The 9,681-nt window shown below is 38.4% G+C and overlaps 1 protein-coding gene across 3 annotated transcripts; it reads left to right on the top strand.

The window, feature by feature from the left end:
- Positions 1-1,951: 1,951 nt before the first annotated feature.
- Positions 1,952-9,149, top strand: adad1 (adenosine deaminase domain containing 1 (testis-specific)). 3 transcript variants are annotated; one of them, XM_077532033.1, is made up of 12 exons: positions 1,952-2,107; positions 2,736-2,828; positions 2,918-3,055; positions 3,158-3,328; positions 3,978-4,037; positions 4,173-4,298; positions 5,636-5,933; positions 6,006-6,081; positions 7,057-7,204; positions 7,274-7,508; positions 8,152-8,284; positions 8,583-9,149. In XM_077532033.1, exons 2-12 carry the CDS (start codon positions 2,771-2,773, stop codon positions 8,694-8,696), a joined length of 1,557 nt encoding a protein of 518 aa, XP_077388159.1. In that variant the 5' UTR covers positions 1,952-2,107; positions 2,736-2,770; the 3' UTR covers positions 8,697-9,149. The 3 variants fall into 3 exon arrangements, with proteins under 3 accessions (XP_077388159.1, XP_077388162.1, XP_077388161.1); XM_077532035.1 differs by lacking the exon at positions 1,952-2,107 and adding an exon at positions 2,405-2,539; XM_077532036.1 differs by lacking the exon at positions 3,978-4,037.
- Positions 9,150-9,681: the final 532 nt, after the last annotated feature.

Below are 9,681 nucleotides of genomic sequence, written 5' to 3' on the forward strand. Positions count from 1 at the left end.
ATAGCATCAGCCATTATGAGTCACATTGCACTTGAGTTTTTATAATGCCATAAAAATAATCGTCATATTTGGCTTCGTTTGAAATGTTTGTGATAGAAATTAATCTTTGACATTAAAATGTCCTTCCACTGGTGTCCACCCAACAGATTCATCTCTACTCCTACACTGCCCTCTACTGTTCAATGGATATCCAAAAGCAATTCAGATATCTAAGTTGAACAGGAACAACTTTTTTGTTTTTATGGGTATCAATCAACAAACAGGCCACGTCATGACTTAACCAGCTGTTTGCATCAAATATCGATATTAGACCTTTTTGTGTGTTTTTAAAAAATATAATAATAATGTAATTGGAATTTTTACAGTTATGATCATCTTATCGCGTTTTCTCACATCGTTACCTATCATGGTACTACTTTGGCACTTTTTTTGTGTGTGACATTTTAAACCTTTTTCATGCAATTATACAATTGAGGGAAAAAGTCATTTTGTTATAGAAAACATTACAATGAAAGAATGTCTTGCAGTATGTTATTATTCCAGTCTGTTGATTGTCGCGCAATTGTTTTATTCTCAATGAAAAATATTGTGATTTATCATATTGTTTTCATTACTCCACCCCAGTGTTGTCATTTTCTGATGTAAACCAAGTATGTAGAGTTTTTTTTTTTGCTACTCTTTACAATTTAATCTGATATTGTTGTTTTTGTATGCTATTATTAAAAAAAATAGCATTAATCATAAATTACATTTTAAAATATATCTAGCCTATTCCCAGTGCATATTATTCTAGGGTAAAGATGGCATCCTTTTTACTGTATTTTGGAATACTGACTAAGCATCACAGTGGGGAATTCCACTACCTTGAATCACCCTTTCAGAGTTTTATTGTTCTAACAGGTAAAAGCTACATTAATGCCTCTTCTTTTTCTGAGGTTGGGTTAGGTTTCATTTCTGACTGAGCTAAACATGTAAGAATACCAATAAAATATCAAACTGAAACTGAGAACAATCTAACATCCAGTTTTATGAATGGAAATGGTTTGTGGTGAACTACACCCGTACTTGATCCGGTACGCAGTTTATGGGAAAATACCGTTTTCACGGTCCCTTTTCTAGTATGAAGGCTGGTGGCTCACAAAACCAAACTGACCTTGATCGTCATCACTCGCTGTGGGTACAGTGACTAGCTTTACTGTTAATATCGTGTGAATGCTTGCCATTTCCCATCCAGAGTGGCACTTCATGTTAAAAGTAATGTTGAAACCATTTTGAAGGCAATGCCACCCCAAACCACAATTAACTGGCTCACTTAACACGACTGGGGCAAACAAGTGACCTCAACACCCCCCCCCAAAAAACAGGTGCCCTATATTGTCTTCTGGCTGCCTCGCAGATCTGAGGTCAGGTGTCTGAATCTTGGCTGGGGTGTTTCTATGTGGCATTTGCAGGTTCTCCTGTGCTTGTGTACAGGCTACTCTGGCTCTACATTTCAAAAACAAGCATGTTAGGTTCAATAGAGCCTACAAAGGAGTACCACAGAGGTCTGTGCTAAATCCACTACTGTTTACCATCATCACTCTCTCACATCTGCATCATTTACACTCAGAAACACCCCACAAAATTGTATATGTATCGCTCACAAAAAATTATGGCACTCATGTTGATGTCATTGAAGATGGAAACGTTGTCATGCAGCACACAAATATGTTTCCAACAGAAGTCAACACCAAGTGTGAACTATTTTAATTATTAAAATTTCACCCCACCCCCTCCTTTCCCCTTCCCTTACAAATACGATTGAGCTCTTTTAAAACATATGAAAATAGTTTTTAAACTGGGGATTAAAAAATAACAATACATTGTGTGGTTATTTTTTATTGCTTCAAATTGTTGTTGAAGAGATTGCTCTTTGAGCATTAACTATATTAAGATTCTGTGATGTACTAAATAACAGACATGCATACATTTAAACATAATCGTCATACCGGCTTACCGGACGAAAAATCGAGGCAACCAATGGTTGTCTTTTCCTGTTCCGCAGCAAAACTGGAGTGTGTGTCGTCGACCTGTGGTTGTGAACATACCAAGGTTTACTGGTGCACAGGTAAGAGCCATGTGGGAAATAAGACACAAATAAGGACTGTAAGACACAATTAAAAAGATTAAACTGTGTACTCTGAAACGTTTTCGTAAGTAATTAGCTAGCTTAATCGATACCTGACGTTTGTGTCCTTAATTAGCACTTGTGGCGTTTTTTATTTTAACGAACGCAATGGAGGTATAACTGATTAGCTATAAGAATATTGTACAAAGAGCGTCAAATTAAGTTTTCAACGGACGCCATGAAATGTTATCCATTGTAGGTACGAATCGCATTGCATATTGACGTCATGGTAACGGTGATTGCTAATCAATTAGCCTCGCGATATTCGCGCTAGCCTGTGATAAGTGCCAGTATTTTGTAGTAAAGCATTAAATAACTATACAGAAAGGCTATGTGCGTTAACTGCTATTAAAACAGTAAAGCGATGTAAAGGTAAATAAACTGTAGCTGGCTGACTAATCTTAGTTAGCTAACTAATCTGTCGGTGTGTTGTCAAATGTCATCAAATGCTGAATCATGTTTGGCTAAATGTATTGTTGTTGGTTTTGTACTTACTCTATATTTCTTTCTTTCTTTCTTTCTTTCTTTCTTTCTTTCTTTCTTTCTTTCTTTCTTTCTTTCTTTATAGTTTTGTTATTTAGGTAGTGAGCCAGCTTTTCCCAAATGGCCAACACAGACAAACGAAATGCTCAACTCAATAAAAACAGCAAGTTCAATCCTGGTGAGTTCCCCAAAGAGATTTGGTGTATCATTAAATCATTAATTTAAAAACTAAATGTTATCTGACAACCCCCCCCCCAACACCCAAAGCTTGGCTCAAAGAAAGTGTTGGGTTAAAAGAACTGATCAGCAGGTACCGAAATGGTAAGACCCATGCTGTGTCTTTGCTGCATCAGCTGGCGCAGACTTTACAGTTCCACTTGGACATCAAGGAGACTGTGACCACAGGTACAAGAGAATAGGATTTTTGAAAGCAAGACAAAACAAAAAAACGTGCCATTTGAAACATACAGTGTAACTCTAGCGTTATTGTTCATTCTGACTCTTTAGGCAACGTAAGTGGATTGTTCTTCGCTTTTTGCGTGGTGGTTGACGGCGTCCAGTACAGGACCGGAATGGGGACGACAAAGAAGGAGGCCCGGCTCAAAGCGGCTGAGCTGGCTCTTGAGGACCTGCTGCCCACATTGGAGAAAGAGAAGGCTGACCAACCCAAAGTGTCGGGTGAGGCTAGTACATTTAAAATAAATAAATAAATAAATAAATAAACAAACAAATACATAAACAAATACATAAATACATAAATAAAAAGGAATTGGGATCAGTTGGGGGCAGGGGCGAGAAAGACTGCTATGCACAAATTCATCTTATACATTGGAATGTCCTGAGTCAAACGGCCTTAAAAGTGGTACAGCTTGAAGTGCAACCAAAGTTGTTGTGGAAATGCCACAAAAGTCAAACGAAACTATCACAATTGCATAACTTGAACTCAATAAGGGATTAACTCCATACATGCATATCTTTTTTCCCTTTTTTTATGTGTGATGACACCACAGTATGACAGCATTGATGGTAAAGAGGACAAGTATGATTGTGACCATTAATGGAATGGAACTTAATGTGACATATAGGAAATGCAGCAAATTAAATGTCAGTAATATACACACATACATATGCTAACAGAAACATGCTTATCGTACGCTACAAGTCTACTTTATTTTTAGTTTGAATTGATAGTGTTTAACCACTTGTATGGCCATTGAAGAACAAATTGGACATCAGCCATCTTGGTGGTGGTTTTGGAGCTTTGATAATAATCAAAATAAAGTAAAAGGAACTGACCTGGATTGAGTAATTGTTGTTGTTTTTTCAGTTCTTCCACCATTTCTGCCAGCTTTAGAGTCCTCCTCCCAAGCCTACGCACTTGTTAATGGTAGTTCATCCATTTTATGTGCTGCTTTTCTTCTCTATTCACTGAAATTTCTGATCAGGCACTTTTATCTGCTGCATTGATGCTTACATTTCCTTCGCTACACAATTCTTTTTTTTTTTTTGTGTTACTTGACAGAGAGGAAGAGTCCCTCTAACCTCCAGATACCAAAGGCCGTCAAGGATCAACTCACTGAGTTGATGAACAGCCAAACACAGTTCTCCGCCTGTGCCGCCACCGTCGCAGCATTCGTCATTCAGACTTGTGAGTGCATTCCCTCGCTGTGACTGTTTACACACCAAACAATTAGGTAGATAGGATTTAAGTTGAATATTGTGCCGTTGTTTAGCTCTCTGGTCTGCATGGCAGGCAGCTTAAATAATTGTTTTTCTATACGAGCCTGCTTAACTCATTCACTCCCAGCCATTTCACCGAAGCAACCCCCTTCACTCCCGGCTATTTTATTGGATTTTAAATGATATTACAAGGTCCACAGAATATTGTGTTCTATTGCTATAAAAACCTGGAACCTACCAAAAGAAAGATTAGAGGGTCTTCTTTCATCAGGAAAAAAATATATGTGTTTCTGTTTTACAGCAATCAGCATTAGATTATAGCTAAGTTTCATCATCATTCACAAACCTGTTGAAAACACTGTCAAAAAGAGCTTGTTGCAACGTGGCCCTGGCTGATCTCATACTCTGCTGCCACCTGCTGGCCATTTCTTTTATAAACCATTGCTTTAAGCGACCTCTTCATGTCAGAAGCTGTATCAGAGCCTTCTGTATATGCTATCGCGATTCGGCGATATATCGCGATACTACATCGCGCGATTCTCGAATCGATTCAATTAAAAAAAATCATTTTTTTTTTTATTTTTTTTATTTTTTTTTTTAAAGAGGTCAGAATTGTTCATTCGGTAGTCTTACCGATTCAACGTCTTATCATCATTGCCTTTTTTTTTTTTTTTTTTGTGTGTGTGTGTGTGAATCGATTTTTAAACGTCCATTTTTAATGGAAAAATATTCAACAAAACGTCTGACTTCGGGTTAGGATTCACACCTTGAGCATGGAAGAATGTTATGAACGGAACATTAAGCCTTAATATTTTATTTTAATGCTGTTCAAACATGAAACAGATTACAACCTCTATAAGACTGAAATTTCAGATAAATAAATAATACATTTTCATATAAATCTTACACTCTACAAGCTTACTGATTAGTATTTTCTAAATTTGAATGAAAAAAAATCGCAACAATCGACTTAGAAATTCGTATCGGGATTAATCGGTATCGAATCGAATCGTGACCTGTGAATAGTGATACGAATCGAATCGTCAGGTACTAGGCAATTCACACCCCTAGTAAATACTTTTTTTTTGGGAGTGAAGAACAAGGTATTAAAAAACATATTTATACGTTTTTGTGTTTGAATAAGTGAAAGCAAAAATACTGATCTGGAGAGCGAATTATATTAGCATAAAGTGAGAAAAACTCACGCACTGACTTCAACCCTATTGAAAGCATATGGAAGATCCACAACAGTTGAAAAACAACCTCAAAACAATCGTCTTTCCTTTTTTAATTTGCTCTCTGTAGCCAGTCGATGTGAGGTGGTAGCCATGGGCACCGGCAACTACAGCGCCAGCGAGAGCGCATCGACGAATGGACGCATTGTGCACGACTCGCACGCGGTGGTCACTGCCAGGCGCTCTCTTATGAGATTCCTCTACCAGCACCTGCTGATGTTCTTCAGCAAAACCACACACCTGGTTGAGAAGTCCATCTTCCAGCCCAACGATAAAGACAGCGGCCTCCTCAGCCTGAAGACCGGCACCACGCTGCACCTCTACCTCAACCAGGTTCCGATGGGCGCCGCTCAGATGCCCTCCAAACTGTAAGTAGTGACTGAATAATTGGAGTTGTAAATAGGATTGAATGCATGTGTTGTACTTTGGTGTATTTGCAGGTCCCTGAACCCTTGTTCCATATCGACGTGGAAGATGAGCAATGAGATGGGCCTGCACGTGTCAAGGGAGGGCAAGGTGTTAGACTGTTACTCTGGAAATTTGTATATTGTAAATGTAATAACTTACTGGCACCACAGTGACCCAGTGGTTAGCTTGCTCGACTCACAGTTGATTGTCAATTTTTGAGGTGTGTCCGTGTATTATATATCATTATAAAAGGAACTAAGTGTGGAATAAGACAAATAAATATTAGGGCCATAATTAATCGCATGTTTTTAGTAGTTAACTCACGATTAACCGCAAATTTTATCTTCTAAGTGCACAATATATTTTTTTTCTTAAATTTTTATACTCTTGTTAACATAAAAGTGCAAAAAATGTTAAACTAATAGAAATATGGCTGAATCTTTTAGTCATTGATACAGTAATTTCATAATTATTCATAAAATTTCATTTAAATTAAAAATATGTACTGTACTATAAAAAAAACGTGTGATATTGATTTGTGTATGCCATTTTTCTGCCACTAGATGGCATAATTGCATTTGTAAGACGTTGCTAACAGCTCAGTGCATTTTTCTTTTCATATTAAGATCTATCTAATCTTTAACATGAAGTAATTTGTGAAATGATGCATATTTTTAAAATTGTAAAATACAACTTGACCCTCATCTCCACAAATACATGCATTATTATTACATGTATTACTACAAAATGTTGACGTGGACGTGTCTACTGCGTTGTGACTGGAATTCCCCCAGTACAGGCTTTCCAAGTAAGGGGCGGTCATTAATCGCACATTAAAAAAATAAAATTTTTTTTTTTTTTTTTTTTTTTTTTTTTTAAATCAAGTGGCGTTAAAAGTAATTTAAATTAACCCAGAATGAACACACTAATTGTAACACCCCTAATAAATGTATCAAGTAGATTTTTTAATTTGTATTATTATTATTTTTTAACCAATGAGGATTATTTAGCTAGAACCAGTCACATTGCAATCGTGTTTGGCTTCAGAGATTCAGCTGTATTTAAACACGCTCCCTTTTTCAGATGTACTCGGTTTTCTCCAAGCACCCCAGCACCAAAATCGTCAGCGTGTCACCCATGGACAAGATCACCCAATGGCAAGTGCTGGGCTACCAGGGAGCCTTACTGAGCCACTTCATTGAGCCGGTCTACGTCCAGAGTATCCTCGTAGGCAAGTGGACGCACCATTGAACATTTGTAATCATATCATCCGTCATCATAATCACATTTCCCGGTGCAGGTGATGCGGGCGGCGGGGACATCCGCGGCATGGACATGACAGTGAACCGGCGCACGGAGGGCATCACCGCGCAGCTGCCCATGTTGTACTGCATGATGCGGCCTCACATCAGCACGGTGCCCTCTGTGGCCAGCAGCAGTGCTGACAACGGCCTGGTGACCTACTGTTTCAACTGGAGCGAAGGCGACCACTCCATCGAGGTGGTGGACGGTCTGACTGGAAGGACCACAGTCGAGTAAGCCGGGGGGGAATCACGAAGTGTTTCGTTAGCTGCAAAGCTTCCCGTGCGTGACCATGCAACAGATTGGATTTATGGGGACAAATGGGTTTCAAATGAAACCTTTTCACAGGACAGCTTGTGCTTTACTGCAAAAAAATCCATTACTTTTTATGCTGCTTTGTAGGGCTGGGCATCAATTCTAATTTGCTCAATTCGATTTCCATTCACAAGAGTTCAATTCGATTTCATATTTTTCTGATTCGATTTGATTCACTTCAATTCAGTCCGATATTTATTAGTTATGGGACATAATTTCTTCTTAAATTTCATTAAATTCCGAATAACATTTTGCTGAGGCAGTAACTGGTTAAATGATTTAGTTTAATAATGAAAGTAACACGTTATAATCACCAAGTGTTACACAAATACTGTATTGACATCAGCAAGGATGAGATGAGAATATTATCTTAATTCTAAATTTCCAGAAAACAGTAAGATACAAAAAAAATATATATATATGGCCTTTACATTTCTATTTTGTTACAAATTTTTTGGCAAAAGAGATACTAAAATAATCGATTCAGGGTTTTATGAATCAATATCAGGCTCGAGAAGGATGTCTTTGTTGCAAATCAGGAGCAATTCATATTTTAAATAGGTCTCCCTTCAAGAGTGGATCCGCTCTGGCGAGCCGCCTGTGCAAGGCAGCGATGTTGCACCGCTTCAAGTTGGTGGCCAAAGAAGCCAAGAGGGAGGACTTGCTTGCCACAAGCTCATACGGAGAAGCCAAGGTAACACCGAAAGAGCTCTTCTGCTTTTTCATCTAGTACAGTGTGAGCATGCTTTCATTATTGGCCGTCTTTCCACGTATGGTGCATTGCCATCCGTACATTTTCCATACCGTGGTGAGCGGAAAGCTAACCTAGCTGACTTTATTTAAATTTCAAGGTGAACCAGCATCACTGAACAATTGTGGGACACTTTGGTGACTCGGCTGTGTTCTTACGCACTTGAATGTTTCCCTTGCGGTTTCTACTGAAGTAATTCTTGAAGCATAACAGTAATCATATTATGTTTTTGTTCATGAAGAGCGCGGCGAAGCCGTACCAGCAGGCCAAGAATATGCTGAGGACGTACTTGATGCAGCAGGGCTTCGGATCCTGGCCAGAAAAGCCCATGGTCAGTGATAACTTCAACATGTAGTGGAATAAGAATGAAAAGATGTTTGTTTCTTGTTGTTGAGCTCTTAGGTTTCCAGAGGTTTCTATGGTCAAATAAGTAAGGACAAACAAATATAATAACATTAGTACTAATTGTTTACAGTTTGTCAAATTGCATAGTTGTTTCTTTAGGTTGTAAACTCAGCACACACACTTGATAAATGTTTCTGTGTTGGGGGCAAAAGAAGCATCTTTTTCCGAGGTGTGTAGCTGAAATGGCCTGTACATTTTATTATTATTTTTTTTTAAAGTTTTTTATATTTGTATAAAAGTGCGGGTGGCGTTTGTAAGCCACAGAAAAATGTTAGAACCCCTGTAAAACATCCAGGCTAAACCATTGGAGTTAGAGAAGTAGATTATATGTTTTATTATATTCTAGCATGTTCCACAATTTAAAAAATATATAAATACAAATTAAAAATATAAGTAGAAATCAGTTTGTTCCTTGTAGTCATTTTTGGGGAAAAAAATATAAAACTGGGACTTAACACATTAAAAGGATAGTTCGGATTTTTTTTACATGAATCTCTATTTCATCCTCACCTCCAGTGGTGTTCGATCAGCACTGACTTACCCCAGACAACGTTCTGTGACACGAATTCTGGTCCGGTGGTGGTCGGGAGGAAAATTAGTCCGGCAAATTGGCTGGGCCCACCTAAATAAAGCGTTTTTCTTCTAAAAACAATTTGTTTTCAAAAGAGTGATACATTTGCATCACAATACTTTTTTTCTGAAAAAAAGTCAGACGCCATTACCGCCAGCCACTGCTTTTCTGTTCGTCCGTATCACTGCGCGTCGCCCTGTAGACAGCTGATCGACGCGCTGCAGAAAGCTGATAGTCGCGCCTTCCGCCTTCGAAAAGACAAACAACTTGTAGATTAGTGTGCCTCTATCAGCTGTATGCGGGGCACCGCGCAGTGATACGAACGAACAGAAAAGTAGTGCCTGGCGGTAATGGAGTCTGACTT

This window comes from Festucalex cinctus, chromosome 9 (genome assembly GCF_051991245.1).
Source record: "Festucalex cinctus isolate MCC-2025b chromosome 9, RoL_Fcin_1.0, whole genome shotgun sequence".
NCBI classification, from domain to species: Eukaryota; Metazoa; Chordata; class Actinopteri; order Syngnathiformes; family Syngnathidae; genus Festucalex; species Festucalex cinctus.

Bases quoted from the DNA above. Each gene is read 5' to 3' on its own strand.
- adad1 (XM_077532033.1), top strand. From the start codon at position 2,771: ATGGCCAACACAGACAAACGAAATGCTCAACTCAATAAAAACAGCAAG. The intron at 2,829-2,917 runs GTGAGTTCCCCA...CAACACCCAAAG, and splicing joins AAACAGCAAGTTCAATCCTG to CTTGGCTCAAAGAAAGTGTT. The intron at 8,285-8,582 runs GTAACACCGAAA...TTGTTCATGAAG, and splicing joins GCTCATACGGAGAAGCCAAG to AGCGCGGCGAAGCCGTACCA.